The 14576-nt window shown below is 35.5% G+C and overlaps 1 protein-coding gene across 1 annotated transcript in view; it reads left to right on the top strand.

The window, feature by feature from the left end:
• The window catches only part of LRCH2 (leucine rich repeats and calponin homology domain containing 2), a 53422-nt gene that overhangs the window by 30758 nt on the left and 8088 nt on the right, over nt 1-14576 (top strand). The window contains 9 exon segments of the mRNA XM_027780231.2: nt 1940-2008; nt 4513-4561; nt 5689-5805; nt 9021-9065; nt 9523-9573; nt 10638-10695; nt 12569-12681; nt 13789-13926; nt 14222-14299. Coding sequence (XP_027636032.2) covers nt 1940-2008; nt 4513-4561; nt 5689-5805; nt 9021-9065; nt 9523-9573; nt 10638-10695; nt 12569-12681; nt 13789-13926; nt 14222-14299 — 718 coding nt within the window.

Genomic DNA, 14576 nt, shown 5'->3' with positions numbered 1-14576 from the left:
CACCCCAGCCTTCTGGCTGAAAAGATAATGTTGCCATGAATTCTTCAGTCTGCAATTTAGAAATTCAGATTAAATTTTTTCACCATTCTCTTTAACTAAAACCTTTTTGAAGTTCCTTTCACAGAAAATTCAGATTTCTCTGACTGGACTAGTAACTGCTAACCTGACAGATACTGAATTTACTGTTACTTCCCCATCAATATTCTTCATTTTATAAACAGGAAGTTTTATAAAGTAAAAAAAAATATGTTTGAGTTTATAATAAAGTATATTATAAACAAAATATTAATTATATACATGTTTCATAGATACAGGGTAGCTGTAAAGTGCGTGTGTATATGTGTTTGAATTAGCTTGGATATTTTTTTCTTGTATTTCGTATAGTGAGTTTAAAATAAGTGGCCTGCGTTACATACAATCATTGAACTTACATGGAGAGTGTCAGTTTTGGTGCAAGTGTTGCATTAAACTGTTTGGTGACTCAAATTATTTTTTTTTTTTGAAAGCTCATTCTATTGTAATGGTCACAATTTGCTACAAAGTCTCTCTGAATTTCTTATTGTTTTCAGTTGAAGACATAAGGCTCATTTAAATGGGAGTTCTCTCTAAAAAATTAATGACTCTAAAATAGTATGTTTATATTGTGGTTCGATAACCTATGCTCTGAATATTAATTTTTTGTAACTTTTTTCTGGCTATAGTATAGTTTAATTCTGGAATTCACACTCAAAAAATCTTAAGTTTCTGAAAACAAAATACAGGGGAGCAGATCCTGCAGACTGTGAATGCTGCAGACTCTGTTGGTTAATGGCCTGAACTTTTCATAATCTCATTGAATTGAGTTTCACACAGTGAAAGACTGAAACTACAAATGAGATTATTGTGATACCTTTGAGCTCAGTAATCAGAAGTCTGAAAAGTCATCAGTCATTTTAGGTTAATGGTTTTACTGCCCTATGTAATCGTAATATAAAAAGGTGCCTACTGTGTTACTTTCTTCCATTGAATAGTTGGTGTTCTAATTCTTTCAGATTCTTAAATACATTCTAGTTCTGTGTATAATTCAGCATAAATGCACTTTGATCACAGTTCTGCACATGAAGTCAGCGTCAAAGTGTAATATTACTACCTCCAAGAAACTGGAATTATTCATTCAAGTTACTGTTCAACATGACACAGCTTGGAAATGTTTAAAGCGTTACTGTTTTGTTAACACTTTACACATCCATAAAAGCTCGTATCTTCTTCCTGTGTGCACATGCATGGTATGTGTTTGTTCCAGGTGAAAAAATATTTCTGAATCCTTAAGTTTAGGCTTTTTTGACTATTTACCATTTAGAAAAATGGAATTTTCATTGCTTCATTTCTACGTTAGACTCTTCATTTAGCTATTAGCCTGTGTTTCTCCATTTTCCGCCTCTCCTTTTCCCCCTACGTTTCTTTTGTGCTTGCAGTGTTTCTTAACCAGCGGCCTTCTTACCTGCTCCTACCGATTTCTTGTGCTCAATCTGCGTGTCATTTCTTGTCTGCTTTAGGCTGACTATCCTCCGTCTTCTAATTTTAATGAACAGTGGGACCTTTTGTGTTGAGGGCAGCATAACTTGACACAGGTGTGAGATCAGTTGAAATAGTATATATTTAGGGAGAAAACTAAAAGTAGACTTCATTTTGGTTTCAGGTATCAGGTTTTGCTTCTTTAAAGTTCTGAACTTGAACAAGAGCTGGAAACAATATTGTTGATTTAAATGGAAGCAGGATTGGGCTTGGATTTCATATGTATACACACATACATGTTTAATTTTACAGAAAATATCACTTTAATGTTTAAAACATTTTATTTACAGGAAATGTTATGCAGTGAAAGTAACATGTATTCTAAAATAAAGGTTTAACTACCAAACTGTTGAATAAATACGTATATTTTTTTTTTTCTTTCTAGGCTTCTTAATCATTCTGTTTCAGTAAGCACAAGGAACAGGCCAAAGCAGCCAATGGAATCGGAAAAATGGTATTGATACACAGCGTTCAGTTTTTTAATTTATTTATAATTTGATTTTTATATTTTTTGTGTTGCTGCTGCCATCTTCTGTCAAGAGTTTTTAGCTCAAGATGAAATAGAAGCTGCACAGATAATCTGTTCTTTAGCTTCTTTCTTTCAGATTAAAAAAAATACTTGTCTTTTTGAGCTTTCAGGAAAGTTGATGTCATCAAGAAACTAATTTGTGGGTCTGATGATGGCAGCAATTCAGGTGCCCAAAGATGAGCATTCAGTGATGTTTTAGATACCCGGTTCCAGTGCAGAAGGTCATGTCTGCCATAGGTAACAGTCCTGTGCAGATGTGTGGGATCCTGTGCTACATAAAATAGGACTGGGGCTGTGCTTAGGCATCTAAATTTTCCTCCCTGGCAGTCCTTTTGTGCTCTTAAGAGCTATTGGAAAAGTGTTGCTGGGAGTTTAGCCTACACAGCCTGCAAAACCTTTCCTGTTTGTGGAGGATGTATCAATGAGGAATCCGTTGTCCGCAGGAGCTGTAGTCTTACGCTCTTCTTTTTGAATTAAAAAAAACCCACCACAAACAACAACAAATGAAAATACCCAGAACCTTCTCTTTAGGAAATTGGGAAACAACAGCTTCCCATTTCTGACTACATGGGTGAGAGAGAGCTTACAAGTTTTCAGTCTTCCCTCCCTAAGGAATCCTGGAACAGTTCTTTTAATCACTTTGGTCAAGAAATAATCTATTTTAATTTTTAATCTAAAGCGAGCTTGCGGGCAGCTTCCTAACAAGAACTCAATTTGAATGGTGGCTTTTGTGATTTTTGTTAGCTCCATAGTCTTCTAAAATCTGCACCTTCAAAAGAACCTGTTACCTGCTTGTGTATGTATCTGCCATAGTTCGGCTGTGAATCTTGGAGAAAAAAGCCGTAAGTGCTGTTGGTGTTGCTAGAGAGCTCTCTACGGTTCAGGCACACATCAGGAAAACATTTACTCAAAGAGAAAAGGGTCACGGTGTAGATATTTCAATGCCATACATCCTATTTAGGCTATCTTCTGTCTTATTAGTATCTGTGGTTTAAAAAAGTTAATTGTGCATGTGTCCTGTGATCATATGGACCATGCTACAACTACTGCTCATTTGCATTTGGAACTTTCTAGTCCTTGGGTTTTTAACGTACAGTGTCTGTTCTTGGAGGCGCTGTCACCTATTGTAGTGTACGCTGCATTAGGCCTTCATATCGCAGGGCAATCCAGAAAAGGTTAAATTTACTTCTCCCCATTCGTTAATGAAACAGAAACAGTTCTGAGACTTAAAACCAAAACAAACAAAAAACCCCACCCCTCAAAAAAACCCCCAGCCACCCCCCACTTCTAAATTTGAGGTGTGCACACAAGGTAAGGTAGATGTTGCAGGCTGTTTGTGGTTTTATTGCACTGATACATAGGAACTGAAACCACGCAACAGCATAAGGAACATACAAGGAGATTAGAAACGACTGTCATATCCCCGAAGAATTTACACTTATAGAACATGTCATAGTTAATAGATACATATACATCAACAGCAAAATTCAGTTATTTATTGCAGCAGTATCTGCAGTTCTCTACTGGATTGCTTGGCAAGCTATTGGACATGATTCAGACAAATTTTCTGTGCCTAACCGCTTTAAAAAGTAGCGTGATTGGTTTGAGGCAAACTGAAAGAAAAAGAAAGGAAAAGTAATACAGAATAGCAGAAATTAAGTGCCTGTTTGCTTTTCCTTTAGGATTTATTATAATTGCTCATGTTAGTTTCTTCTTGCATTCAGTCCCCAGCTGTAAGCCTTTTGGTATACTGCACAGCTTGCAAGTCAGCTGTCGGAATATGAATGAAGTAGTTGCTGGTAACATGATAGAAGTGAACTTAACAGAAAGATTTAGAAAGAAAAATTTGAAGTGACACTAAATCTAAACATTTTTCTTTTCCAGATAACTTTCAATCATCTCAGGCAGTCCATCTTCCAGAATGTATTTTTTGAGATTTTGCAGTTTCACTGTTCCATCTTAAAATGTTTTTCCTTTCCCTATTAGTTTAAGCTTCTACTTTGCTGTAGAAGAGCTAACAGTGAAAGGAAGCATGTCAGCCTTCCAAAAGTTTAAAAACGGATCTTCTGTCAGCTTTGAATAAAATGTTTCATTAGTTGCTTTGAGAAACAAAACAAAGTAAATGCAGTAGCAATCTCTAAAGATCAACATGCTTAAGAAAAAGCTTTATCTTAATAAAGTATTGTAGTGTGGAAGACCTACTGTCCACGTATGGTAAAGGAGAGTGAAATATGATTTGATTTTGTAGTCACATGGATAATTTTTAGCCACATTGTGACATCCTTATAGAGGTAGCCAAAAAATACTGTAGCACTACAAGGAAGCTGCTGTTTTAAGCGTTCACTTTTTTGATATTTTTACAGTAACTTGCAAGGTTTTGAAGTACACAAAGTAGTAAATTTCATAATGCCTCTCATCTTAATTTTTAGTGTCTCAACAGATGAAGTGAATTCCCCGGTGTCTCCATACAGCTGGCAGGTAAATACAAAAATGTGTACGTGGTGGCTTCATATCTGCATGATTTTTTGTTTGGTTGAGTTTCGTATTTCTGGCAGAAAACTGTTATACATTCATATGGTTTCTTATACACATAGTTATTGTATGTATGTAATTGTGGTGGAAAACATAAACCCGAAGATCTTAAGCTTCAAGGTGATTTGACTTGTATGTAATGGAGGCTTTTTGTTTTAGGAGCATATGGTACAAGCTTTAAGATCCTGAAACTAATGACACAGAAGTTTTACTTACTTGGGTTTAGTATTTCTTTACATGTAAATTTTATCGCTTCACCATAATGTTCTTTTTGTAAAAATTTCAAAATGATTTGAATTATGTAGGCATTTCTTTCCCCATACCTCACTGAGAAGCTTGCACAACACAATAAAATTGCAGTGAAACTGTAGATACTACTTTTTTTTATTATTTTAGATTTTGATCCATTAGGTATTTACAATTGCTTTAAATGGCTTGGTATTCTCATATGAAGAAATAGTTGGAAATGCAGTTTTAGCCTTATGAAAAGGTCCCTTCAGATTGTCTGCTTTCAGTTTAGACATTCATACATATTCATTGTTATTTTGAGAATAAATCTACTTTAGCTGTCTCTTCAGAATACATTGCACAATACAATACTTTGGAAGAGAGATTTCTTTTACAGCTAGTTGATGTCTGTAATCTTTTAGATAGGAACAGCAGACGAGTACTTAAATTGTCTTGTTGCAGCCAGTCTTTTCCTGTGCAGTGAGTATTTGAGTTGAGAAATTAGATATGCTAGTGGCTAACAGCACTTCTTTTTTTGAAGTTATTTATAGCAGCCTTAGGTGGCGTCCTAACATACCTGCAGATATTAGGCGTAGTGCAGAAAAGGATGTTACTTTATTAAGGATTGCTTCATAGATGCTTTTTTTTCTATGAAATAGAGTTTAGGGTTTGAAAGGAAAGAAGTGATTTCTACCAGAATCACTGTTAAGACCGGTAACACTTTTATGTCATAAAGCTAGATTATGAGAGGCACAAAAAATTCGTAATTGTAGTTCATAATAACTTGTGTTAATACATGCGAGGTATATTTACGTTTTACTTAAAAATATTTCTGAACCTTACAGCCACTGGAAAACCAGAAGGATTCAATGGATGAGCAGCGTTGGCCAGAAACACAGCCAGTGATTTGGCAGAATGAGGAAAGAAGGAGAAGTAAACAAATTAGAAAAGAGTATTTCAAGGTAATGAGGGGGTAGTGTGGGTGGGTGACACTTTTTTTTTTTTTTTTAACAACAGTAGAAGAAACTATGTAACTAAGTAAAGGTAAGAGAACCTGAAGGGTTGTCAGGCTTTTACACGTGACCTGTAATGTTTTTATTTTTCAGTTAAGTATGTAGGGAATATGAGTGTGCTGGAAAACAGGAGGAAAAAAATCAACCAAAGACTTTGTTTATCCTTTAAATATAAGAAAGTAATTTACAGTTCAACCTGGTAAAGCCAGAAACTAATCTTCAGTCGTTGGTCCTTCCCCATCCATTGTGAGGGATTTATTTTTTTTGTACTGTAGTGCAAGGAAAATAGGCATTACCTTTTTGTGTAGCATGGTTATAACAATGATTTATGCATTTTCTCACTGCATTAGTTTGCATTTTAGAGAGGAAATCTTCTCTGTATTACTTTGCTGTAGTGTGTACCATTGGTCACCAGATGTCAGTGTGTGCTTATTGGAAACAGGTGAGTTACAGCAGCATTAGATAAAATTTGTATTTGGGTGCAGTGGAGAAATAGGAGAATTCTGACCAGTGCTAGGTTGAGTTAAAATTAAATTTGTCACTTAGGAAATTAGTTTCTTGGGTCTTTGCCATCAAACATCTTTATGAAATACTAGGGATCTCTAAAGAAATTACATTCTATGAAAAAACAGAGAATGCCATATAGCTCAGATACAAGTCCATAACTCTTCAGAATAAAAAAATAAGACAGACAGCTTCTATAGTGTATCCTCTTTCCAGGGTTTTCATCTCTAAATTAACTTTGCCCTGCAGCCTTTGCAGGGAAGGGGGGAAACATCCAAATCAAACAGAATTCAGACATTCACTCATTAAATAGCTGTGGGGTCAATACAGACAACTTGCATTGGTGATTCCTCGTAACTTTTAAGGACGTCTTTAAATGCTAATACAGATTTCAGTTTTGAGCTCTGTGATGGAAGGAAATACCTGAAATGACATTGCATACAGCTATAGACATACCTCGAAAGTGAATTAAGCAGGGTGTATCATTAACAAAAAATGCTGTATCACTGGTAATCATTTGCAAAAACAAGGCAATGAGCAAGTGAAGTCAAGTCTGTCTTCCATAGCAAACTGGGGAAAAAAACCCCATACCGCTGCTGTGTATTTTCACTGAATGAAAATACAATTCATATTGTGTCTATGTTTTCTTGTGTGAAAAACTCATTGAATAATCCTATCTGTGCTACCAAACGTTAGTATCTTAAGAATGCGTGCCAGATTACTGTGATAAGTCATTAGAACAGGGAAAATTTACTTGGTTCAGCATCCAGAAGTATTTATAGAGCATCTTTATTATACATATTGTATATTTTTTATTGTACCATTGTACTGTGCAGCAGAAGAGTACAAAAATGCCCGTGAGAATCAGAACTTTTCTTGTGGCATTGCACTGAAGTCTTGCTTGAAGCTGAAAACTTTGTTGCGTTAAATATGTAAAAAGAATCTTACCATTGAAGACAGTTTTATCAACCAAAATGACTTTTTCTTTATTCTTTGTTTTCCTCCAGAATAGCTTGTAGTCGTTTTGGATCCTACCTGCATCCAAGCTGAAATTCTTGTTAATGTATCCACAGTGGAAAAGAATTACTGGCTTGATGTGGTTGATTATGGTGGAAAAACTGTAACACAGAACTGGCCTGTATAAACAGAAGTCAGCAGCAGAGGACCGCAGGGCATAGAAAATTAGGCTTTGCCTTATCAGCTGCCAAAGTAATATATTCCTTTGTACCGCAAACATACAGGAAATAAACCCAAGAAGAGAAATATCCAATCTTGGATATATGTAATGGGTCTCTATCAGACCCCAGAACTACCTGTACTCTGTGCGTAGTTTAAAAAAATTAAATGACCACCAAAACCAAACAAACAAAATCTACAAAATCCCCACCAAAAGCCCTCAAAAGACAACCCCCCCAAAATTCCAAAAAATTAAAACAACAAAAGAATCCCACTGACCAACAACTGACACTTTATTCAGTTACTCATCAAAAGATGTGTTTAATTTGCACAGAAAATGGGTGGCAGTAGGATAGCTAACAAAAGCTGTTTGTCCTTTGCCTCAGTTTTCAAGAGAGATGCTGTTCACCATTGTCTGCATTGTTCAGCCTGTAGTTCAAAAGCTGTTGAAAATTCGGCTCTAAAAAGCAGTTTAATTTCACAGTCCAGCAGTGCTCCATTATAACTTTGAAGACAAATGTCTTCTATATAAATATATATATAAAAACTTATATATATATATCTATATATATAAACTAATAAATAAAACTCTTTAAAATAGAGCTATGTAAATTTGTGTGGTTATTAATATTAAAGAATATAGCTGCAAGTCAGGTTTTACTTCCTTTTTAAGACATTCTTTGAACTAAAACCTAAAAAGTACCCCTGAAAGTCAGATCTTTGAAGGAGAACCATCCTTCCAGTTCTAAAGTTAGTCTCAATTTAGCCTGTGTTATGGGTTATATGTCATAAGGATGGGTAGGCCAGCCATATACACCCAACACGCTTACCGGCGTGGTGTAGTGATGAATCTTTTTGATTCTAGCAGCATTTTCTTAAATACTACTTGTGTAAATTTCTTCCTTCAATCCCTCCTTTATTTCCTAACATTCTAGCATAGTGGGAAGCGGGACAGTGATGAAGGCAGTATGCATCAAATCAGACAAACCCGTGGAAGAAGTGCTGGTCTTAAATAGAAAAGATGTGATCAGGTTGTGAAGTTGTGAAGAAAATACTGATATTTTTTTTTTTTTTTAATTTGATTTTTTACTATGTCAGGTCAACCAGTGTAATTAGTCTTAAAGTTACACATAAACATTGTAAACTTTCACAGGCTGCATAATTTTTTCTAGCAAGCAATGCTTCAGGGTAGCAGTTAAGATCTTTTCATGTGGATCAACTGTCACGTGCAGTCAGTTCATATTGTAGAAGTATTTAGTTTTAAAATGCTCTTATCTCATCCACATAATGAAGATCTTGACTAGCTTATGAACTAGATACTCCTTTTCTGGTTTGTTTCTTTTTTGCTCCTTTTTGATTTTGTAACATTTTTTTTTTCTCAGCAGCTTCACCAGTAATAAGTAACATCTGAGTGATATCAAGCCATTTAGTTCAAATGAAAACCGTACTTCCATTTTAAAGTAATAATTGTGTGTGTTTTGCAGTATAAGTCTTCCAGAAAGAGTTCAAGTGGAAATGAAAACGATGAGGTGAGAAATAGTAACTGTGTAAAATATTTAAGAAAACATTTTATTCATTTGCTTTTTATGAACATCTCTGAGCCGCAGTCACAAAACAGAAGAATGTTGCCTGAGTTGAGTCCATGCAAACAAACTTTGTATTCCAAAGCCATAAAAGAAATAAGTAATATACTCCTTTATTTGAAAGAAGTCATCAAGATTGTACTGGGGAAAAGTAGGACATTTACTTGCTTCTGTAATAGGAAAGTTAATTCACATATCAAGCCGATGTAATGTAAAAGTCATATTCGACATAAACAGTGAACGGTGTTTCCTTGATTTATGTGTTTTTAAATTTAGCTGCTGCCAGTTTGTCACTCACTTGACAAATGTTGCATGTCTCATGTAGTGTGTATTCATAATTTCATGTTTCTTCTTAAGTCATAATTTTCGTTTTTATAATTTCATCTCTTTGGTTTCTTTTTAGCAAGACAGTGATAATACTAATGTGTCCCCACAGTCTCCTGTGTCGTCTGAGGTACAAGTTTGTGGTTTTGTTTTTCATTCAACAAACACTTCTTCGTACACATTACTTGTCAGCAGATTTTCCATACAGATGTGAAGCTGTTAATTTCCTTTGAAGCTGCAATTAGAAATATTTCATCATAATAAAAATTTAAAAATAGATAAAAACTAGAGACAGATACTACAACTTGCTTTACCTTTGTAACTGCCGGATCTCTCCTAGATTTCTTCTTCTTGACTTGTGTGTAGAAAGGTGCATTGCTTTCCGAATAAAAATAGCTAATAAAACAAAAATCAAAATTGCCATATTTTCTAAGTGTCCCCTATGTGCCAGCCAAAGGATTTTAAGTAAAGCTTGTGGTTTAGTATTTTATATAACCCAAAGTTATGGACACTTCTTAGGGAGATTCATCCTTTACAATTCTGGCTGTTGCCTCTGTGGTGCAGCTGCGCAGCTTCGTTCCCTGGTTACGTTCCTTTGTAAGGAATGGCCACGTAGTCTCACTGTGGCTGAGCTACACTACTGAGGTCTGAATAAAACACACAAAAGTGTCTTTAACATTTCTATCTTGTGTCAATAAGGAACCTGAGGGAGCATAACAAGAACATCTCCTGAGTAAAATGAGTTGGAATAAGGGTATCTCATGTACATACCAAATTACTGAGTGCACCTCTCTTTTTAGATGGTGAAATGAGGAAAAACCTGAGCTTCATAATTGAAAGTAAACATTTCTTAAGAAATGTTTTGATGCTTAGTATTGGCAGGATTAACTGCATTTGCTTGCAGCTGGCTTGGAACTCTGTTCACAGAATGGTTTGCAGTAGTTTGAAATGGTTTAGAGTAGATTTTAGTTAGTTTGGTGCTGCTTTCCTTCCTCAGTAAGAGAAATTTATCTGCATGTAATGATTACATTCATTCTTTTTATTTTTTTGATACTGTCCTCTTCAAAAGAGTGTGTTACAGTTAAGATGGACTCAGTTTTCTTGAGCAACAACAATTTAAACACTTACCTTGATGGGAACAAAAGTTAATTCTTTCAATGCATGGAAGAAAATTGACTTTATCTCTTTTAACAGGATTATGAAAGGACAGATAGTAACACTCATGGTCCATTTGGTCTCAAACCAAGGTCAGGTAAGCTGCTGTTCTAACTTAGCATGATAGAACAAATGTTTATTTCCTGGGCTGAAATACGCAGTAAGGATAGCAGATGCATGAATTAAAATGAGATGGCACAGTATAGCAATCCACCCAGTGTACTTACCACAAGGATAGTACTGGGAAAGGCAGACAGCTGCTTTGACAAATAATTGAAAGTTCTCCAAGTTGCACAGTGATTTATTTTTTTTTTTTTTTTTATTCCCCACCCACAATTTATTTCTTGCATATTTATTCACCGTCAATGAACAGGGAAACAGCATGCAGTTTTGCTGAAGACCTGATGGCTGTGGCAGGAGGTTTTTGAAAGAAGTAGATTTTTGTACCTTGTCCTATGAAAGGGTGCTTTGAGCAGAGCTTTGCCAGGTATTTTATGGCTTAGTGCTTTGTTGCACCCTGGCTCTTCTGAGGAGGGTATGGCAGTCTTGGAAAGTTGTATTGTCTAACGCAAACTTTTGGTCCTCTGGATTCTAGGTACAAATAATAACAGCCTTTTTTGCAGTTACAGTATTTATTTGCAAATGCCTATGTGAATATTGGGTGTCAACTGCAAAACATAGTTTGCAAAAGCCACTTGTGCAGTCCCTTTTCCGGTTAATATTATTCTCTGTTTTTAAGGGAACAGTCTTCATGCAGATTCATTAATGCTCTCAGCTCTTCAGGGTTTTTTTTTTCGGTGTTTATTGTAGCAAAGCTTGACCTCCTTAATACTACCTGGGAACCCTCAGTAGCAGAGTATGCCTGACTGAGGTCATGCAAGTGGTTTCTTCAGGGCCATTGAGTAACTTGAGATGTGTAAGCAGTTCTGTGAATTTCTGTGCCAGAGATAGTTAGGTTAGCTGCATGTACCAGGTCATGCCTGGCTGTGATCATTTAGAGGCTTCTGAGTTATCGATGTCCTCGGTAGGTGCATCTGCATCAGGAAGGTGCAGATTTGATAGGAGGAAGCAGGCAGGCTTGTAGTCGGTTTTTTTTCTGTATACAAACCACATACTCAATGTATAAAATCAGAGCAGTGATTTCAAGAGTATCTATAAAATTTCTGTTACTTTTCATTGTTACGTGTCTTACTAAAATCCAAACTGCTAAAAACAATACAGAAAGTTCTAAAGGTGTAAGTACTGATTTTTTTCTTTTTTTTTTTTAAATTTTGCTCCAAATGCATGGGGTAAAATACTTAAGGATACAGTGGTATTGCTACAGAATCTTTTATTTGCAAGTGTTCTACAAAATAATAGAATTCTTATTTGAAGGCTTTCTGACCATGAAGAATAGTAAAGTGAATGTAATGATTTAACAGACCTCACTTTCTAAAGAACTCTGCACTGCTAGATGAGACATTTCATATTTTTCAGTTAGTTGTTTAATAAGTGATCATCATGTCGCTGCATATGCACACCTGACACATGCATGTATGTGTGTATATATATATTTTAAGTCTTTCATTGTAAGTTATATCAGTGAGTTCTATCCCTTTTTTAGTCTTCATAAAGACTTTATATTTTAATTAAAAGTAAAACACGATGAAAATACGTTCAAAGCTAGATTGCAAGATATGCTTGGGAAAAGTGTAAATAGAGTAGTAGATCTCAAACAGATATTTGAATATTGATATCAATTCTGTCTCCTTATTTTGTAGTTACCCATTTGCACTTAAGTAAGATGAACTGTGTATTTTATTTGAAAGGTAACTTTCATAGACAGCATCTTTTACATCAGCATACTTTAAATATATTTGTTCTGAAAAGTTCTGCAGCTTTTTTCCTGTTTTTATCCTTGGGGGTAGATTTTTAGTTGTTGCATTTTTTTAATCTGGATTGTGAAAACTAACTCCACTAATGTTTAATAGCTTTCAGTCGTGCATCGCGCCAGGACTATGGTGCAGTGGATCCTGGATTTACAATGAGGAGGAAAATGGAGCATTTAAGGGAAGAAAGGGAGCAAATAAGGCAGCTTCGCAATGTATGTACCATTATTTACTCTGTGGATGCAGTGCATTTAGTTTGCTTTGTACCACAATTTAAACTGTTATTATAAAATCATTGCAGTTGTACAACAGCTTCTTGGTAGTGATATTTCTTCTTAAGGAATTTCATCTAACAGGCTACACTGCTACTATTTTTGGTCCATCCAAAATACCGCCAGGAACAAAATGGTTTTTTAGCTGAAAAATGAAATTAGAAATTAAATGTTTTTAGGTTTCTGAGGTTTTAGGTTTTTTTAGGGAGACAGTAATTCTGCTTATGTATGCTGCTATTTGACCTGAGATTGGAAGTAGCCTACTTGAAGCAGCTGCTGACCATAGCCTTCTGAATAGCCAAATGCTTTTTGATCATAGAAGGTTGTTGCAAATTATACAACAGTGAATGGGTTCTAATTTCAGACTTCAGTAGTTTTTCTGTGTAGTTCTGTTCGCAAGATATTTAACAGTTAATTGTAAATTGTAGGAGCTCTGCTTTTCAGAGCAGGACTAATTTGGGGTGTGACTTCAATGAAGGCTGTTTCTGTCTGGTTCATTTCCTGAAACAGTGAAGGCTTGGTGCTGGAGTGGAAGAAACTATTCCCCGCCTCCCTTTTCAGTTTTGTAACACAAATGTGGGCACTTCTTGGCCACCCTCTCCTCAGCTATTTAGCTGTCATCTCCACAAATGAAATAGCCATCCCCAAAGTGGTTGTGTTCCCTTTTTTCTTTCCTCCTCCTCCTAGTAAAATTGTATGATTTCAACCCACAAAATCTGCACGCTAACAGCTAATGAGATATTTGGGCTAAACGTTTCTGTCCTTAAATTCTGTGCTTTCCTATTATGAGTAATGAGTTCACTGTATGGCTTTTGAGAGCTATGTATCAGGGTAGTTGTTGACTGAATGTCTTTATGTAGTTGCGTAATTAAAAACAAGACAAAGGGAATGGAAGGTTAATGATATAAAGAGGAAAGAGTATTTGTACTCGGTACTTTTATTTACTTAAGTATTAAAATGTCCCTTGTAAACGAATGTTTTAAAATACCCTGGATTTAAAATAGAAATTAGATAAGGTTGAAAGTAACATACTTATGAACTTTTTAATAGAATCTTGAATCAAGGTTAAAAGTAATTTTGCCAGATGACATTGGAGCAGCATTGATGGATGGAGTAGTTCTTTGCCACTTAGCCAATCACATAAGGCCACGTTCTGTTGCCAGCATTCACGTACCATCGCCAGCAGTGGTAAGTCATTTGTCTTACTTCTGTTGCATCTTATGTAAAAACAACATTTTGACGTTCAGTACTAAAACACCATGAATCGTGTTTACCATATTAATGGGCTACATTCCTCACCTCAGTTTTTATGCAAGAACATTGCATTAAACAAGGCTCAGAAGTTTAGTTTAAGAGTTATTTTCATATACTGAGTCTTCACAAAATTTGTTTTGTTTTTTTTAGCAACTGTAACTGAATTTGCATCAGAAATATACAATCCTTCATGAATGTATGGTGAAGATCTAACATTCTGTCTTTACAGCCTAAACTCAGTATGGCAAAGTGCCGAAGAAATGTTGAAAACTTCCTTGATGCTTGTAAAAAACTGGGCGTTCCACAGGTATACTAATTGCTTTATTGACTTACTGTTAAGAACCACAGAAAATGTCAGCAAATACTGAAGTTCGTTTGGGGGTGGGTGGATTAATTCAGGGAGGAATAGTGATTTCAGAGCAAATACTGATCAGGGAAGTTGAAGATCTGAAAAGATGTCCCATTTCTGACCTGTGGCTTGAACTTGAGGAAGTTACTTTTTTTATGGGTTTCTAGTTGGTTCCTTACAGTAAAAAATAATACTGACCTCCTTGTAAAATAAATTATCATCTAAACAAAAGAAC

Source organism: Falco peregrinus, chromosome 13 (assembly GCF_023634155.1).
Source record: "Falco peregrinus isolate bFalPer1 chromosome 13, bFalPer1.pri, whole genome shotgun sequence".
NCBI classification, from domain to species: Eukaryota; Metazoa; Chordata; class Aves; order Falconiformes; family Falconidae; genus Falco; species Falco peregrinus.
Note: the sequence above shows the minus strand (reverse complement) of the source record. Positions and strands in the feature narration are given on the sequence as shown.